General features: G+C 38.1%; 1 protein-coding gene across 3 annotated transcripts in view; it reads left to right on the plus strand.

The window, feature by feature from the left end:
• The window catches only part of MTHFD1L (methylenetetrahydrofolate dehydrogenase (NADP+ dependent) 1 like), a 146,472-nt gene that overhangs the window by 55,215 nt on the left and 71,172 nt on the right, over window positions 1-20,085 (plus strand). For all 3 annotated transcript variants that reach the window (XM_032184138.1, XM_032184139.1, XM_032184141.1), the window contains 2 exons: window positions 2,170-2,238; window positions 7,763-7,874. In XM_032184138.1, the coding sequence (XP_032040029.1) occupies window positions 2,170-2,238; window positions 7,763-7,874 (181 nt within the window). The remainder of the gene's footprint in view (window positions 1-2,169; window positions 2,239-7,762; window positions 7,875-20,085) is intronic.

Consider the following 20,085-nt stretch of genomic DNA (forward strand, 5'->3'; position numbering starts at 1 on the left):
ATTTTAAATTTAATATCCTAAAAAATATGCCCACTTTTTATAAAGACGTATTTTAAACGTGACTAAGGTGACTAAAACACAAGAAATCAAAGGCAACAGCAGTAGCAGTTATTTTTATGTGGTCGTGAAAAGAAGACTTATTGATAAAGTATTGAATTTACGTTGTATTCTAACGTTAGAAAATGTTATGAGATACTGGTGAAGCATTGTTTAACTGGTGAGTTTTGTTATGCATTTTTAAGTTCTTTATCTGAAATAAGTAGTTCATAATCTTTACAAATTAAAACAGTGTATCTGTAAAGGAACTTGTGAAAGTGAAAAGTGGCAATAATTTTGTTTTTCTTTTTAAGATATTTTCCTTTTCTTTGTACTTAGACTATCAGCTTTGGACTCAAATGAGTAGTTGGGTATATGTACAGAATAGCATCAGGTGTCTTCTGTGGAAGAGGTGGAGCCTCACACATTGTCACAGAGAGCTGACGCTCTGGAGTTTCCTTGGGTTTTGGATCCTAAAGCTAGAAATAAAACTTGTAGAATTTACTCCGTTAAGAAACAAAAAAATATTCTTTGTTAATCTAGAAAAAGGAAAACCGTATTGTTTTGCTACCAGTTTCTCATATTACATCTTTGTATGGATCTGTTGGAATTTGTAGACGGTAGAAGTTTGTAAAATGAAAGGAGCCTAAAAAGTTAAAATCCTTCCCTCCTTTCCTTTCCTTCATTCTCCTCCAAGGAAACACTTGCTAAGCTTTAGCAGAAATCAGTTTTACTCTTTTGCTTTCAGTTCACTTTTATCTGAGGTCAAATACAATGCTTCATTTTCTTCTGAAGTCTGTGTTCGGATGTGATGTTCAGAAAGAGGAAAGTAGTTTGTATAAAACACTATTTCTGTAATGACGGTGTACTTTAATCTTTCTCATCTGTCTATCATTAAGATTTTAGCACAGAGTATGATTGTTCAGATTTGGGTTAATGGGCAAGAGCTTTGTGGAGAGTTCTACAGACACTATTTTCATTGCTCTTCTTTATTTGAACATTATTGTTTAACTCCTAATAGGCTACTCAGATAACAGATCCATGGTTTTCAACCTTAAACAGTTTACAGAAGCTGGTATTTTTATTTGATTTTAATATTTCTTTTCAATTAAATAATGTTTTAAATCGGCTTTTTGTGTTCTCCAGCAATGTTATAAGATATTCCTTGTAGCACTGCTACATTTTTTCTATCCGTGATCTAATTCTTTTAAAACCAAATACATTTTCTTCTCAGAATCAAAATAATTTAGTAATAAATGGGAATATATGCTTGTGGTTTCTAGATAGTTTATAGCTTGATAGTGTTGTGCATGCTCTGTAGCTGTTTTTTTTTTCTAAAATGGGCATTGAATTTTAGTGTAAATGCTGTGTAATGATGTCATGGTATTCTCTTAAATTCAATCAGTGCGAAACCTATACTTCTTATCCAGCCTACACTAGATAAGATTTGTGCTTGATATCTCTAGGGAAGAGTAAGATTTATTTTATTTTTTCTTTTAACTAGTGCACATCAATTCCCTCAATTCCCTTTTGTTTTCTTGTCATTACAATAAGGCGCTTTTAATTTTAGATCTCATTCATTATCTACTCCTAGGCCTGCTTTCACCTTGTGTCTATTATTTGTACAGGTCTTGCAAAATACCCTTTCTGGTTGTTGCTAGCTATTGATTCATGCTGTTGATTCTGTCATGAAAGAAATACATCTGTCATTTCTTTAGGCACCTTTAACAAGTTATTGTCATCTTGGTTTCTCAAGTCTTAGTAGCCTTTGCTTTCACTTCATCTTTTGTTTTCATGAATGTCATGCTGATCACTTAATAACTCAGTTTCTGGTTTCTCTATGAAAAGGGAAGAATATTAACCTGCTATCTTTTAGAGGGTACTCATACCCACAGTACAATCATTACTGTTTCTGGCACACTTTGTAAATGTGTTAGAAATCTTGAGTTAACATTTAGATAGATTTGTAATGTAACACTAACACTACTTATCCATTATGGTTTATGAGCAACCTTTTTTTTTTTTTTCCTTTGAACTGTAAAGTGTTTTGTATTTGTTTTAACTTTAATCTCAAGCTCGGTAATGTTGCACCTTAGAATTGAATTCCTTAAAATGTGAACTCTTGTTTTTTAGGGATTAACAGGTGCTTTGGCAGTTTTGATGAAAGATGCAATTAAGCCAACACTAATGCAAACATTAGAGGTGAGTATAGCTTGTGATGTCTGCCCTTCTTCTCCAGCTTTCAAATTCCATATTGTGCTTGTCATACTTCTCTCTAGTGACTGCACTTAACTTTCATGGTTCAGGCCAGGGTCGACTCTGTAAAGGCATTTTAGAAAATGTTCATTTGTATATGTTAATAAATCAACCCTAGCTGCATCTGTACCTTTTTGGTCCTTTTTTTTTTTTTTTTTTTTTTTTTCTTTGAGAGTCTGGCTTTAGTCATAATTTTGCCTGGAGCTAAAAGCAAGCTGCAGTGTACTGCTGATCTGCTTCTGAGCACACTGGAAAGCAGGTTGGGCTTCTGAGTCGTAAACTTCCTTCTGTTCCCTATCCCCTCTGCTAGAGGTGTTTCTTTTAAATCTGTTTGCTATATGTGTATGTTCCTATGATGGATCATGTTGTGTGGAAGGCGGATACTTTGATGAGGCCATTCTATTAGGTGTTATCTTTTGTGCTGTTCAGAAAGAGGAGAGTCCTTCTCCCCATTTACAGTTTTTGAAAAGCGGGCTACCAGCCACTCTTTCTTGTTATAGTGCCTTCAGAGACTACATGAAGCTTTGCTGGTCTGTAAAAGGAATATTTTAAGCTTATCCTAGTAAGCTTTCTTCCAACAGCTCGAAGAATGTAGATTTTGGTACAACTGTGAACTTAGTGACTGGGCAGTGTAGTATTGTCTTTTCAGTAGTGAGCTGAAAGATGAATGACATTCATGGGGACAGGGGGGACGGGGAGGGGAGAAAAATGGGAAATACTGAAGCAGATTTGAAAACAAATGCATTTGGAAGAAATCTAATCAATTTTATTGGAATTTTGGCCATCAAAATTACATAGTTGGACTATCTCATAACAATTCTTCACATGGTGAGAAGTTAAAGAGTGTAGAAAGATACCAGAACAGTCCCCAGATGGTAAAAAGTCTAATTTTCTACAGCATATCAAAGTGATAGCTATGTTTTTGCTTTTGTGTTTGGATGGCAACGACTTGCTATTCTCAAGGAATGTTAGAAAACCAGAATTTGTCATGCTACGTATTGTTTTGCTATAGCCATCCTAATTGATTTCTCCTGCAAAGGACATCTATTCTTTCATGTGGCTGTATGAGACATATGAGTGTGTGTATCAGAACTTAATAAAAAATCTGATAGCAGAAACTGGAGGTCATGTAGAATGAAAAATGTCGTAACCAGAAATGTGTATTAAATTGTTATTCAGATAGTGCTTATTAAGCTTCATTGACAAAGTAATTTTGATTCTGTTTAATGTGTCACTCTATTTGCACTTCACATACCTCTTACAAAATAATGTTTTGTTGTAGTGTTCTAGAAGGCGACTATAATTGTCAGAAGAGTTTATTCTGATTAGCAGGCATTTTGTTCTGGATGTGGCATGCATTTCCTTTGTTTGTTTCTTTGTTTGTTTCACTGCATTTCTTTATATTTGTATTTCAATGCAGTAAAATTTCTGCCTATTATGTGGTGCTCTTTTCTAGTCAAAGCTATAGTATAGTTGAAACATCTGCAGCAACTATTGCTTTTTAGGAGGGCCCTGACTGCAGTACCCAAGGAGATTTTCCCAAAATTCTTCTTACAAAGTTATTTTTAAAATTACTTCCAGCAAACTAAAACAGCTCAGAAGACTGCTTTGTGTTCTGCTTCTGCCATATTAGTCTGAATGACAAACTTTTGTCACCCTTTGAGTACCTGTTGAATTGCAGGCTAGTATCATTCATATATCCAAGAACGGAAATCTCCAGCTTGTCAAAATCTTGTCCAAGATAATCATAGAATCATTAAGGTTGGAAAAGACTTCCAAGATCATCTGGTCCAACCATCCCCCTACTACCAAAGTCACCTACCAAACCATGTCCCTAAGCACCAGGTCCAACCTTTCCTTGAACACGGTGACTCCACCACCTCCCTGGGTAACATGTTACAATGCCCAACTGCTCTTTCTGAGAAGAAATGTCTTCTAACTTTCACCCTGAACCTCCCCTGGATCTGATGCCCAGCTCTCCACACCTTCCTTTCAGGTAGATAGAGAGAGCAATAAAGTCTCCCCTGAGCCTCCTCTTCTCCAAACTAAACACCCCCAGCTCCCTCAGCTGCTCCTCACAGGACTTGTGCTCCAGGCCCTACACCAGCTTCGTAGCCCTTCTCTGGACACTTTCCAGGGTCTCGATGCCCTTGCAGTAAGGGGCCCAAAACATAATGCTGTGCTTTAGTTGGTGTGATCCCCTTGGGCTGTGTTGTCACTGTGTATAGAGGTGCAATGGCTTATTCTGTTACTGCCCATGCTGTTGTTACTGTTCTTGAGCTTCAAGCTTGTTTTGTGTCCCATTTTGTGAATAAATAGTTCTCATTATTGTTAATTTTTAAGTTAATGGCTTTAATAGCTGCTAATTTTGATAGCTCCAATTTTTCCTCTAATAAGGGCAATCTTTTGCCTTGTTCATTTGACTATAGTGCACTGAGCCACCTGAGAGTGTAGAATCTTCCAGCATGACAGATTTTAAGCCACACTAATTCTACTGTACTCTGAGATGGTGGATGTAATAATGTGCCTTCTGTTATAGGAAACAATATATTTCTGATGTGTGTGTAAATTTCAAATCTTTTTTTTTTCTCATAAGCCAGAAATGAAATTTGAAGCCCAAACTACACTTGAAATAATCCTAGTAAGCAGCATCCAAAAGAAGAGGGACCTTTTAAGTTTCCAAAGAGACTAACAATAGCAAGTAATTGGGCAACATAATCCTATTTCTTCAGAAAGAACAAGTTCTCTATACAAGTGTAAAGACCTTTAGCACCAGCACCATGAGTTGACAATAGTAACATGAGAAATGATCATGTGACAAGCACATCCACTGTCTACAACGCAGTGGTGGTGAAAAACAGAATGATATAATTACACAGACCACAAATGTAGCTCAGACTGCAACAGACCTGTCCTGCAAGTTAGAGATGAAACTGCTCCACAAGGCAGGTCCACTTTGGTGTTGGGGAATGGCCAAAAGACTGCCCGAGGAGAGGGAGCAGGAGATCTGGGTGATTTCTAGCTGATACTGACAGTTAATTTGGCATAATCTGTAATTAATAGTGGCTGTGGCTGCAGCAGCTACAAGCACCCATTGCAGAGATAGCTGTACTTCTATGTGACCTGGGAAAGAGTCTGTACACAGGTATGCTGTTGAGTGCTGGAGTTGTGAGGAGTTGCTTCAAAGAGCTCGTGGTAGAGGGAGAAGAACAGCCTACTCAGCAGATGTGCACTGGCTTTGTAAGGACTTCCATACACACTGGAGAAGAGGTCTAGTAGTTCATAAATCAAAAATGGCTGAATGTTAGTCCTGCATGTTATGGAACTCGTGTGAATGCTTTTTTTTTTTTTTTTTTTTTTCCCATGTGTGTTGGCGTGTATACATATATATTTTATTTTTTTATTTTTTTAAGAGATTTCTTGGGGGCACTTTCTATCACAACCCTGCTGCTCTGTCACCAGAAATGCCACCTCGAGGAGTTATTGTTTTATAAACAGGAGTGACAGGAAAATCTCAAATGAGAAACATTGCAAAATGCTAGCTTAGTACTGTTGACTCTACCTGCAATAAATGTGGGCTTCAGCAGAACTTGTATCTAATGCTGTAGAATTAAGATTACTTTGTTTGAAATATACATAATGATTTCATAGTGTTTATCCATATTTGTCATGATAGATTTGTTCCCTTGTGAACTGATCCCATAATGTTTAGCATTTATTTATACTATGCGTAACAGAGCAGCTGCTGCTGTATGGGACAACTCTTTGTAGTTGCATTCTGGCTGCTCCGTGCTCATCTGCTTATGTTACATTTCAAGTGCCACGCACAGTAAAGATGGTAATAAGTATTATAAACATCCTTCTAGCTGCCAGATAACTTCAGATATTTATTGACATTCAGGGTTTATTTTCTTTTACTAATGCTTGGATAATAAAGTTTCCTGTACCGAAAACAGTCAGCAGAATGCATCCCTGTGCCACTATTTGTTTCCTCATATAGCTTATTAAGAGTGTAACGAAAATAAGGGGCACTCTGTGAGGTAGCTGGACTGACACAGAGAGCCTGAAGTTGGCCAGGGAAGACTTTATTGTCTCTATTCCAGGCTGTGCTGGAGGCTCCTGAGGTTCTGCTGGAGTTTGCTCCCATAAGGACCTAAACTGTATCTTTGTTCCAGGGTTGCCATTGTCAAAAGACCCTTCACATAACTCCCCCTTGTCTTCTGGTGGATTTCAGATCTCCAGGGGAGTATCTTGCAATGGCAGTGGTTTAGTAGTGTGTTTTCATTTCAAGTTAGTGTCAGAGGGCCTCTTCGGTACTGATATTCTGGAGCTTCCGTGTGTCATATCTGCTGTTGTGTGCTCTGGGCTGTAGTAAACTGTGGACTTGTAATTGCTTGCCACAAGAAATTAAGGACTCATAAAATGTAATTTTACTTTTTTTAGTGATAAAACACAAATGAGAGTAAATCCTGTGGATTTCAATCTAGTAGCTGAAAACAGCAGTCTTATTTATTTGAATACTGTGAGGGAAAATACTGGATTAAGGTAGAAATAAAACTTGAGGAAAGATAGGCTTAGGTTGGTAGAAGTGGTCTGCATTTTATTTGTAAGTTCCAAGCCCTTTGGGATAATAATAATCTTTTATTTTGTACAGTACTTCTTATTAGATTGATACCTTGTGTTTGATGGTGTACCTAGTTCAAGTTTAATTTTTGCGTAAATGCCTAAAGCCCTATTCATGTTGTAGTATGCTATTGGTAACAGATAGGAACCAAGAATAAAGATAAACCCTAAGTAAACGCTATGATATCAGTGTTTTGTGATGGTAATAATCTATATCAGTCTTGTTACAGGGCTTCATTTCTGGTTTATTTACTTTTTCTGTTCCTGTTCTACTGTTTCTTCTCTGACGTGTATAGGGCAGAATTGTCTTTAGGATCTAGCTTAGTTGTTTGGTCTTTGGAGAATATCCTCTGCCAATGTGTATGCATATTCTCCTTTTCCTACCTCAATTTAAATAAATAAATAAACGTTTTCTTAGAATGAACCTGAAATTTAATGTACCAGTGGCAAAAATGTAATTGTCTTTACTCTGAACAAAACAGTTATTTATGTATGATCACTTCTAGAGGAAGCAGTAAGAACAGGTGTTTGTTTATATTTTGTGTGAGATTTGTTCAGTGTTAGTAAAACAGGAAGATGTAACATGAGTATTTCACTTCTGTTATACAGTTCTCATCTTACATGTAAAAAATTGACTTTTTTGTCTAAAGCTTTTTATCTTAACACTGGTGTGTTTGAGGGATAGAGGGAAACAACCAGCTTTTATTCACTTAATCATTTCCAAGTTTCTCCTTTTTTATTCTATGAGCTTTTGATTTGTGTATCATCTTGATTAGCTTGCAAGTCAATTGAGTTTGTGTTCTTACCTATCCATGATATTAATGAAATATATATATTTTTTATTCAGGGAACACCAGTTTTTGTTCACGCTGGACCTTTTGCTAACATTGCACATGGAAATTCTTCTGTTTTGGCAGATAAAATTGCCCTTAAACTAGTTGGGGAAAAAGGATTTGTTGGTGAGTAGTTATTTTATTATATTATGATTTGTTGGTAAGTTGGCAAACAGTGGTGCAAAAGAAAAGATAAAATAGCAATGAAAAGTAAAGAATGCTACTTAATTAACTGCCAGAATGAATAATAATCTTAAAATGTAGTAATCTTAAATAATCTTAAAGTGAATGCATAAAAAACACAAAACACTACTTCTCTCACCCTGCTCTTTGCCTCAAGTGTTCCCATCACCATGCTTCTAGTTCTACAAGGATGCCAAAGCCATTAAATAACTTCTTTATATTGAAAGAGGTGTCCCATGTTTCCTTGTGTTAGTATTCACCTAACCCCTCTTGATAACTGATGAAAACCATTCAATTTTCCTGTTTCATCATATTTTCTGCCAGTACGGGAAGCTCAGACAAATCAGGGATCATATGTGCCTGAGCCCGTGCAAAGGCAATAGCAGACAGATGGTGGTAAAAGGAGGAGTAAGACTACCTTATTTTGGTGACAATGAGCCATTAGGTTGGCTCAGCTGTATTGTAAAACTTCAGTGTGAGGCCCTCATGTTCCCATGAAAGCATGTGGGTGGATGGGCTCTTTTGATATTAAGAATTCAGCACAAGCAAGTCTTACAGAAGGAGCAACAGTAGACATGTAGAACCAGCTATTATGGTAGTAGGCAAAATAAACTTGTGGCTCAAGTGCTTTACAGCAAACTAGATTTTATTTAAAAAAAAAAAAAAAAAAAGTGTTTTTTAAACTTGAGGATTGATAAAAATGAAAGGGGTGTTGCTACCTCACAGTAGTAATGCCTTTCCACTGCTGCAGCCATTCTCTTGCCTGTGTCCTGAACACCCTCACTAACTATCAAAGAAATGCACATATGAAAGAGACTGGAGAGAGAGGCAAGGGGAACTAAGCAGCCCCAATTTAAATTAATTGTCTTGGAGCGGTATCATAATCAAATGAGAATGATTGATCAGCTTTCAGCTGGATGAGCTTTCTTGAACTTGTTTACTATAACTGTACTAGTGCTAGAGCAAAGAATATGCTAAGAATATCCAGCTAGGAACAGTGGGAGAGCAGGCAGAGGCCAGGTTGGCTTAAGTAAATCCATAAAATTGCACTTTGAATACCTATGGAACAATGCTTTTGAAGAGATGCAGTAACCTGAAATATAAATGTGCTTGTGCCCTGAAACTACCAGAGAAATGCACATGGATATGCTTATATCTTACCTACATGTTACTATAAATTACATAAAGAGAACCAAATTACTTGGAAATATTGTTTCTATTCAAATTCATTGGTGATCCTAGAAATGATATAGGAGATGTTTGCATTATTATAGAACCTGTTGTTATAATATAAATCAGCCTAGCCTATATATTAATAGACAAGGACTAGAAAGGTTTCTTATGCAAACTTGTTCACTAGTGAACAAGAAGACAGATCTCTTACAGGAATCTTAAAAAGGAGCAACAACTATACCAGGAAAAAATAAAGGGTTGAAACCTGTTGATCATAATGACTTTAAGGGGGGGTGAGGTTGGGAAATAAAACTTCTTTTTTTTTTTTTTAATGAGAAATATATCACTTTGTTGTTACCTAGGTGAAAACAAAAAGGTTGAATGGGCAGAAATTTCATTTATCTGTGTTCCATTGTCTTGTGGGCTTTCTTCTTTCTAAAGAATATTTGTTGTTCTATTTTCTCATTTCTGCTTGTTCATCTTTATAGAAGTAAGTTTCTAATCTCCTTAAGCCTTATGTGAGTAAAAGAAATACTCTTCAACTTTTTTAATGGAACAACAAAGTACATGCAAATACTTTTAGATTTCCATTAAAGTATTATCAACAAAATCAGTTCCTAGAGTCAATTTTGCTAACCTCTGCACTTCTGATTCAATATAATTTGCAAAGATTGTTGGACATTTGCACATGATACTTTGTTAGCAATAGCATTCTTGGGAAAAGTTTGGTTCAGCATTCTGCTGTCACTACTTCTGGTTAGATAGGAGAGGGAAAATGCTGGCCTTTGTAAGAAAATGAAGTATTGCACGTAAGGTGGTGAAACATGAGGTTTCCAAGGCAGTCTGGGCATTTCATGTTCTTGTGTATTCTTTTCAAAATGCATGGCCATTTCAAGGAAAAGGGTTGTGTTCTCCAGTGTTACAGTTGTGTTGTGTTACTGCTTATTTCCCCCTAAGAATCAAACTTCCATTCAAAGAACATTTTTGCATTTTGAGTACATTTATTAATGATAGTAGAATCAGTATTTTATGAAGTCTTGTTAATTGGTGTGTGGCTTTGCGAAGTAAAAAGCAAAAGCATTTAGGATGTCTAACATTTTTCATAGGCTGGGAGCAGTAACTTTGTCTCTGCAGTAAGCAATCCATTCAAGTGGGAAGTCAATTTTGTATCATCTGAATGGAAGTAGGTTAACAGCGGTCTTGAGTCTTGGTAGAGGTTTTGGAGCCTGAAACTTATTGCCTTGGGTTTAGGTTCCTCAGCTTTTAGTGCTTCCCTCAGGCACTGAGGGCATATGCAAGCATTTCATGCTTTTTTTCCTTTCTTTTCTCTTATTCACCTGTTTGTGTTTAACACTTCTTTTTGTTTTGTTTGTCTTTGGCCCTGTTTTTTCTCTTGGGAGACAAAGTGGTATAGCTGCAATAGATGGAAACCTTCATGAGCTGCCATTTAAGGGCTTTTGTTCCAGACTTCTACAGAACACAAATCTCCATGAAACTGGGCTCAAAATTAGTCTGCCTTCTGGAATCACAGATAGAAGGTGTGCACCAACCCACATTTTGGTCACATCCATACAAGCAAGGAGCTGGCTGCCCTGTGAAGCTACACAGCAAAGCAGCTAGCAGGAAACTTCCCCACATTCAGCTCAGTGTAGTGTGTGCCTGAAACCCATGCTGCCATTGAAATTCAGGGAGGAAAGATAATCCAGTCTTTCATACAGATGGTAGGAATTCAGGACAGCTGTGCTGCAGTTCTGTAACTAGATGAACTAGTTAATTACTCACTCTTTCTAAAAGCATTAAAAAACAACAACAACAACAACAACAAAAAAAACCTGTTCTGTATTTCTTTTTTGCCCCGGCCCATTCTTTTGCAGTTCCAGTCCTTTTCTCGGATTGGATGTGACACTTATTGCTATTGTCTGGGCAAATTCAGTTCACGTTTTGCCATGTAGGTTAGCTGTCTAATCTTATGAAAGAGTTCAAAAAGCACTGGAAATAGCGTAAGGTACGTTGCAAGACTGCATGGCTAGGAGAGGTATTTTAGGGACCATGAGCTACGAGCATGGTTCTCAGCCTTGTGCAGAGGCATCCAAAGCAGGAACATGAGAAATGTGTGACAGGGTCTGCAACCATTTCCTGTATAGTAGAATAAAAATCTTATTCTAAGGATGTTAATTCACTCATGTGATATGAGATTTTAAAATAATTACCTATATATATTATTTTTTACTTAAGCCATAATTAGTTTAGAGCAGAACTCTCTTGCTAAGTGTGCAGACCATACTAAAGAGAATTCTATGTCCTGAACACGCACCAGTTTCACATATTTATTTCATTTTCTCTCCTGGTCTAAGCAGCCTTCTTCTTCCAGCTGCTTGTTTCCAGTCCCGTGCAATGCCTCACTTTTGCCAGCACACCTGTTTATGGAGCCATGTGATAAACTAAACTGGAGAATTGTTCTTGGTTGAAAACAACTGCAACAACGGCAAAGAAAAAAAAAATCCCTTTCCTTCCCCTCACAGACAGTGACAGGACAAATAGTTGTATGTGCAGCAGAGAGATGAGATAATACCACATAAGATGGTATTTTTGCTGAAATAATTATCTACAAAAGTAAAGCCTCATTTTGAGCTATAAAGTGCCAGTTAAGCTGATGTGGATTAGCATCCACAAATAGCTGATCAGACTGAGCCAGTGTGGCCAGAGCAGCTATGCCTGTCTCCTTTCTCATCCTGTGCTTGACCATTTTTGCATGACATCCCAGCAGAAACCTATTGCCCTTTTTGTTGGCTTTGTTTTCTGCTGACTTAACACAGAAGCAGTTCAGCCCAGAGTCACAAAAACACCAGAGCTGCTGCAGGGGAGGGTGAGTTGGGACGGCCAGCAGTGTGACACCGGTCTTGGTTGTGTAGGTCCCGCTGTTTGTGTGACCATGTTCCACGGCCAAGAAAAAAAAAAATCCTCCCAAAATGTTCTTTTTAAGTTTATTTTAAAATCTGATTTTCTCTGTCTTGTCTGCATTGCCTGCTTCTGTGCTCACTCTGCAGCTGGAGTTGCAACGTGCTGTGCCTTCTCAATATTGCCAGAGAGCAATGTTGTATGAGTCTGATTGAAAAAAATCTAAACAAAGCACAACCGCTGAGCCCTGTTGTGAGCTCTCTAATGGAAGGCATTCCCTGCTTCGGTGTCAGGTATCCAGGGGAATCGCAGACCCTCGTTAAGCTGGAGATAGCCAGAGCTCCGTAGCTCAGCTTCTCCTTTCCCTCTCCCATCGCTCCTGTGAGTGTGGGGCTCTGGCTGAGGACTAAGCTTTGCAGTCCATCACACGTCTCTTCAGCCTCTCTGGCAGCAGCCTGCAGGCTTCCTGACATTTCATTCCCCTTTTTTTATGAAAGCTGGTCTAAGCTGGCCTGGTAGACTGATTCTAGGTTGCTTGTTTTTGGTTCAACCTCATTGCTGTCACTTCAGCAGGATGGCTGGGAAGGCTGCTCAGGGTTTAGGCAGAGTCCTGTGTTATGACTGAGTGGGGAAATCTGTCTTTATCTGTGTTTAGGCAGTCACTTCTTATTTCTTTAGTTTTATTTTCCGGTATTTCCTCCTTCATTCCCGCTTTGTTCTTCATTGCTATCTTCAGGTGTGGAAGTAATGTCAAACTTGTAGCTGATCTACAGAAGTTAGTCAATGCTGAAGGCCCAGCATGGTGTAAATTGCAACTGAAGTTTTTACTGGCAGCCTTCAGGATAAATTTTCCACTTCTGTAAAGTTCTGGTTTTACACAGATTTCTCCCATTGTTTGCACTCTTACTTCCTGATCAAAGGCAGTGTATTTTAATTTGTTGAAAGTACTCTTCTGAAATGCCCCCTGTGCCTCATTTTTCTTGCCTCCATAGTGTCCCATCATCATTTTGAAAAAGACTTTGATTGTTTCTTAAGTGTCATGGCAGTTTTTGCAAACAAGAACATTACTATGCCTCTGGGTGTCTAGGTTAGGATGAATATGTTATGCAAACAAAGAATTGGTATATTTCTTCCTGTGACAGCAGAAGTCCTGCACATGGACCCCCCAACATATTGTGTGTATCTAAGACTCATGTTTTTAACCCCAACATATTTCAGGAGGCAAGTTTTCTAGATAATGTTTTTTTCCATATAAAATTTTGCAGTATGGGAAAGAAACATTTCAGAAAACGGATGTTTGGATGTTCTTAAAGACATAAGGCTGTGCATCCCCCTGCCATTTCTCAAGGACATACGAATGGAAATAGTGTAGGGGCTCAACCAAACTAACCACTGCTGGTTCAGAGTCACAAGCACTTCATGTGTGCAGAACAAGAATTAGTCTTGTCCTAGAAAGACATGCCAGCTACTCAGAAGGCAAGAAGTGACAAGTGCCTACTGACAGGCAGCTGGCAAAGTTCAGGAAACTGTGCTTGTATCACAGTGGTGTTTTCATCCTGTGCACTCAGCAATTTTCTTTTTTCATTTCTTTTTCTTTTTTTTTTTTTTTTTTGTGATAGCTTTCAAGGCAAAATAACTTAGTATAATTTGCAGGGAGACAAAAACTATGGGGTTTTGTAGGTATGCATCAGGCACATCTCCTGTGAGCAGAGGAAGAGTACAAAGCAGCAGCAATGAGATGGAATTTATTCTGGTTGCTGATGTCAAAATTGCCTCACTAAGGACGAAGGTTTGTTTAGAGACAGATGGTTTAAATTGCACCCAGAAATGTTGGGGTCTAGATTACAGAACCCATTCTAACTTGCTCAGGCATGTGAGGGAAAAGGTTTTTTTGCAATCTTTGCTTACTTTTGTGGACGTGTATATAGGCAGTTTTGCTAAGAAGGAAAATGAGATAACAAACCAATAAACAAGCAAACAAACAAGACAAAAAAAAAAAAAAAAGGAAAGGGAAACATTGCTAACTTCAACACAGAATGCAGCTGGCTGCTTCTTGTGATGAGTCTCTTGCTCAGCTTGGGAAGAGGTCATGGTTTCTGACACTTAACACATCTAACATTGTCAAGGCTTCTGACATCACCTCTCTGCTGCTTATCCCTCCCCGTGCTAGTGTAAAGCAGCAAAATACTTACCATGTAAACCTCCAAGGTCCTTTTCTCCATCAGTCAAATTTTTTTCTTGATGCTCTGTGAAGGTAAATAGAAAGGATGAGCTGTTGGGTTTTTTGGTCAGTGAATATAGGCTATCCAAGTGGTATTTTGAAGATTTAAGGGATGAAAGAGGAAGAGAAATGAGCTTCCTTGTGTCGTGTTTGTCGGCATGTCAGAAATTATTACAATAAACAACTCAGCAGACTGTCCCATCCATCTCTTTAATCTCTTGAAGGTGTTTCAGCTGAGAGAAGAATTCCTCTAAATCAGAAGAAAAGTAAAGCCTGAATATGTTTTTGGAATCCTAACCCAGTCTCCTTCTTTTTTTCAGGATTGGCCTGTATGTTGGGCAATTACTTTCTTTTGTAGTCCCAATAAGCACATCCCATTCCACACTGCGTTCGAGAGGACACTGCATTAAACTGCATTAAAGTCATGCCAAACTCTGTCTTTCCTGGTATAATATGACAAGAGGAAGGTTATCACAAACCCTTGGTGCCTTCCATAGGAAAGATTCACTTCCTGGTGCTTTAACTGGACCACTTTTTTAATGGTGTAATGGTCACAAGTATAAACAGGTAGAAGCAGTAAATTCTTATGAGCTAAATAACTGATTGTTAATTGTACTGGTACTCTTGTTAGAATAAACTAACAATGCTAGCTGTTCTAACTGTCTGCTCAGTACATACAAAGTTGTGTTTCAAAGGGTATCCATTTTACGTGCACTTAGAGCAGACATTATAGAATAAGTTTACAAGCCACCTTATAAAAACAGTATGTGTTTAATGCACTAAAGGAGTAATCTTCAGTAGATTTTTTTTAATGCCATAAAATACTTCAGTCTATTTTCTTAGTAGTAGGTTTTTTTCCAAAAAAGGAAAAATAAAGCCCAAATACTTTTGCTAAGCTTCTTTTGGCACCAGTGCAACATGCAATATATTACATTTAAACGTTGGACTTCAAGGATTTATTTTTTAATTTCTTATTGCTACCACTAGAAAGTGGCTTCATGCTGTGATCCTCTGGAGAGCTTTCATTTTTAAGATTCCAGCCAGTTTCTTTTTATGTTGTGTTATTTCATCTACATCTTCTTCAGTGCTTACTTTCACATGAAACTAAATGCAGTTGCCACTACATTCATTTTGCTGTATGAACAAATGTGGGGTGGTTTTTTGCTCAACTGTTAAAGCAAGGCTAAGGTTTCGTGATATAGCTCCATGGTGGACTAGCTTTGTGAATTTAGACAAATAATCTCAGCCTCCATGCCTGCACAGTTAATCCCAATCTTCTGACTGTAGTTTGTAAACTTCTGGGGGGCAAGAAATGTCTCTTCATGACTTACAGGGAGATGCCAAACACTGCAGTAATAGGAACTTTCAGGTAACGGGGCTTTTGCAGGGCAGTGGCAGCTACCAGGACTACACTGACAAGCTGAAATAGTATTTTAATGCTGTGTGTGGTGACTTCTGCAGCGTTAGAACTTAATACAGCTGTTTCCTCTGTCAATTACATTCATAAATTAAAAATAAAGATTGTACAACTGGTGAGACCTGTCCATTATTCTTGGTCCCAGGACAGTTCTCCAAAGGTGTAAAAATAGCTGGGAAGGATCTGTCATTCTTTCAGAGCAGAGGAAAGCCCAGTTCCTAGTAAATAGGATACCAATCTACTCAGGAGAAACAGATGACATTGGAACTTCTGTCCCGTTGTGTTTTCCCTTCCCTTCCCTCCCCACACTGGCAGTCATACCTCAGTTGAAAGCTCTCAACTCATAAGAAGCAAATAAGCAGTTCTTTGTTCTTCTGCTACCTACTGGTTATATTGCTTTTATTTATAAAAAGAAACGAATTGGAGGTTAAAAAAAAATGCAAATAGTAAAACATCATACATGCTAGGAGGTTTTCTTAATTCATTGCTTGGCAAAGGCTCCGTAGCTAACAGCATTACTTTTGCTTAGGGTTATTTGGCAGAAAATCCATCATTCTTTCTCCATTTATGAGTATTTCATATTGACTTGCACTCTTTAGCAAGGGTCAGCAGGGCATAGTATACATACAGAATTCAAGTCCCATTTCAAAGGCTGAATTTTAATTTTAGTGGATGGTTTATTTTTAATATCATTTGAAAATTTAAGCTGTTTAATAGATTTTTTTTTGTTTGTTAGTTTTAATGGCTTTTTGATACTGAAATCTAATGTTCTTTTTATGGCCTACATGCATAAGAATTAGGTTTGCTCAGACATTTCCATCATGTCAGAATAGCCCTCTTTTTTTTTTTTTTAATTTATTTTCTGAGTTGTGAATCTGCAGACAGGAGTGATTTGTTTTCTATAAACCTTTTATAATTAAATTGTTAACAATGTACAAACATGGAAGAGGGAATGTGTGTGTGTGTATTTTGTGAAATGTTGACTTAGCCTTTAAGGCTTCAGAAAAGTCAATACAAATGTGAAACTTGATAAGGACATAAATGTGTATTTCCATTTTTGATTACGGCAATTATGGTTGGCAGAGTTTTAATTTAATCTACTACATGTTTAACAAAATTGTTTTTCTCTTTTACAGCGGTACTCCATACACACATGCACACCGAGTGTCCAGTTAATAAATATTTCAGGAAGAATTGTTGAAAGTTACATTGATTTTTGGAGTAGAAATTAGAAATGTTTTTCTAGTCCTGCGCTACCCTCTCTACCAGCCCAAATGAAATAACATCATGGTTTGGTGAAAAGGTTTGGGTATCTTTTCAGGTGGTCTCAGAAGAAAAATGCGCATCAGAGGACACCTAAGATTTTTATTTGCAGATGTTTTGTTTGCCTCATAAATTTTATGAAATAGTCTAACATAAAAGAGAAAAAGTATGATTTCTCAGAAAGTGTGCTGACTTCAAATTCTTGTGTTTTGTTGTTGTTTGTTGTTTTTTTTTTTTTTCTTGTTAATCTGCAAACAGCAAACCATATGTGCTATTCTATGCTGGAAATTTCTAAATAATTTTAACTGAATACAGTTATTTCTTTTTGAAAACAGAAGTTAGGTTTTGATACATATCTGATCTTATGACCTAGAAGGAAGAGCATTCAAAATGTTGAGAATACACGATGAGGGATACACATTTTTCTAACCATTTCCAAATATTTTAATTGGATTGCAAATAATACTAGGTTATATATGGCTAGTGTGATTTCTTAATGGGAAGAGTGTTGCTTTGGCAAAGAGCCAAAGTGCTTTTGAAGGTCAGATGTTGACAGTATCTGAAAGTGTTCAATGTCTGTTCTCTGATTTTATAAAATAATACATTAAAAGAGAAGATTAATACCCTAGATGGTATATCAGGGTCAGTCTGCTGCTCTGACCCTGTCGTTATGGATATTTTAGTTTTGCAGTTTTATATAAGTACTGTGTAACTAATTTGATTTGATTGAGAAAATAGATTAGATTCAAATGCTGGAAGAGAAAATGTGGGTCACAACTATTTTTAAGCTTTGGGTGGCCTATCTGCCTTTATATGCTGGGTTCTTTTTGTTGGTCCCTTTATACTTGATTTTCTGTGCTGACAGCTTTATTGAAGCTGACAAACTCAAACTCTTCAACTTTGCTTCCTGCAGTAATAAGTCCCATGCTTGAGATGCAAGATCTGAGTGGGAATGATGTGTCAGGGACAGAGCAGATGCTTTACATGCATGAGGATGCTGCGTCTATCTCCTGCATCTCAAACAGAGCTCCCAAGAGGCTGAATAACAGCTTCATAAATCATGGGTTGCAGGTTCAGCTTTTCCTGCAGTCAATTAGGAATTCAGCATACGGTGTGGGGCCCTTTGCTTGCACAAGCGGTGAAAAAGCACAAAAATGCGGGGGAGGGCCGAGCACAAAAGAGCAGCTGGGATGACAAGATGATGGGCAATTATGAAGAGGAACTGAAAAAATATGTATATTAATAAATTATAATCTTCGCTGGAGGAGGATCCACTAATAATGTACAAATATTTCAAAAATGGTAATGGGTAGATTGCAATGGGAATTCTGTTGCCTTGATTACATGAATTGTGGTTAAGTGGAGAAATTCACATTAAGCATTAAACAAATGACTTAGCCATGAGCTATTGAAAGGGTTTGGCTTGTAAACTCATAGAATTATGGTTTGGTTTGATTTTTATTCTGTGCTTTTTATTCTTAGTTAGGAAATCCATATAGGAAAGTCCTTCTCCATGTGGGATTTGCTGGTGTGTGACCTCAGGACTGTCACTCTCCTCAGTCTGTGATTCTTTCTGTAAGATAGATTGCATGTATATGCACACACGGTTCAATAGACACAGTTATTTTCCACAGTGATTTTAACCAGCTGAGCCCTTTTTCCTCATCCAAAAATTTTAGGAAAAACAGTAAATGCATATTAATGTTCAACACAGGCCATCAGTCTTACGCTTTGAGGAGAGATTCAAATGCTGCTCTTGCACAATTTGGTTTAAAAACCTTGGTGATTAAAACCAAAGTAATGCCTACCTGCAAGAGGTATAGGAGGGCTTACAGCTGAAAAGTTTCTGCAGTTTCCAGAATTGTTCCTGCTGCGTTTCACATGCATATGGCTATTTCATAATGTTTTTTGCAGCACAGTGGCCTTACATCACTGGCTCTTTCCCCTCACCTGCTCTTTTTTGGCTTATGTCACATCTTCTCACCTCCAGGCATTTTTTCCTATCTCCTTAACAGTACTAACTGTATCTTGTGCTTTCTCTCTCTACAGAAAGTCATTCTGTGTTGATATCTTAAATTGTGTATGTGTTTGAAAAATGTATTGCACTCTTGATAGAATTTCTACCAACAAAGAGCTCTCCACCTAAGGTCTTGTGCAGTTATTTATAGCCCATGTTGCACTGGGCAATTTTTTTTCCACCAAGACAAACTGCTAGTGCAGTGGCATGCTGTTCTTCCTGCAGATACATAACAGGAGATGCCCTTTTCCATGAATTTCTAAGCCACGGCTCAGTAGTTTTGTCAACAACAGTGCTGGTGGTATCACCTTCCAGGCCAGTCACGAAGGGAAGAAATTGTCTTCTAGCAGAGATTAAGTGGAATAAAATAAAACCAGAACCTTCTGCTCCTAGAAGGAGGATTCAGTATATGCCTATGCTGAAAAGACAGCACCTAAATCATGGGAAAAATCATTATCATAAGAAGCAGGCACTGCTGGGATGTTAGGAGGGCAGAGCAGGGAGTACCTCTCACGATGTGTGCCTTCATGAGGAGTCTGGGGGACTGGAGGAGTTAGCCTGAGGCAAATAGTTGCATGCATTATAGGGTAGGTTTACACCAAAATGATGGATGACTCCCTGCCTGGCACGCCTCGGGTGGTTGTGCCACATGACAGCAGCATTGATCATTCTGCTTCGGCCGCGCTCTTTGTTGTGTGGCTGCCGTGGCCTCGACCGACACTGCTCTGCGCCATCCCTGTGCAGGCACTTTTGTTTTAGGATCAGGATAAGGAAGAGTGCACATGACTGACTGGCGAGGGGATTTCCTGGCCTCGCCACTGCTAGGAGACACAGGAGCACCGGCACCTCACGTGGCAGTGGTTAGCTAAATGGGTTTGGTCTCTGAGGGTGCCTTGTGTGGCTGCAAAATGTGATGTATTCAGTGTTGGCTGTCTTTATTGTCACTCATCACCTGATCGTGTTTCTGTTGCTGTTTAGAAAGCACATCATCTTCCAAGGCACATGCTGAGGCGCTGTGCTATCTGGAGAATAAGCTCCTTTTCTTCCCCTCTCTCCTGTTTTATGAATTGGTGTAACGTTAGTGCTAGGACAGGTGTTAATTCACAGACCTTTGAAACGGGTAGAACATTTCCAGGAGAGATCTTGAGGCTCTCTACTTCTTGAA

The sequence above is a fragment of the Aythya fuligula genome, chromosome 3 (genome assembly GCF_009819795.1).
Source record: "Aythya fuligula isolate bAytFul2 chromosome 3, bAytFul2.pri, whole genome shotgun sequence".
Lineage (NCBI taxonomy): Eukaryota > Metazoa > Chordata > Aves > Anseriformes > Anatidae > Aythya > Aythya fuligula.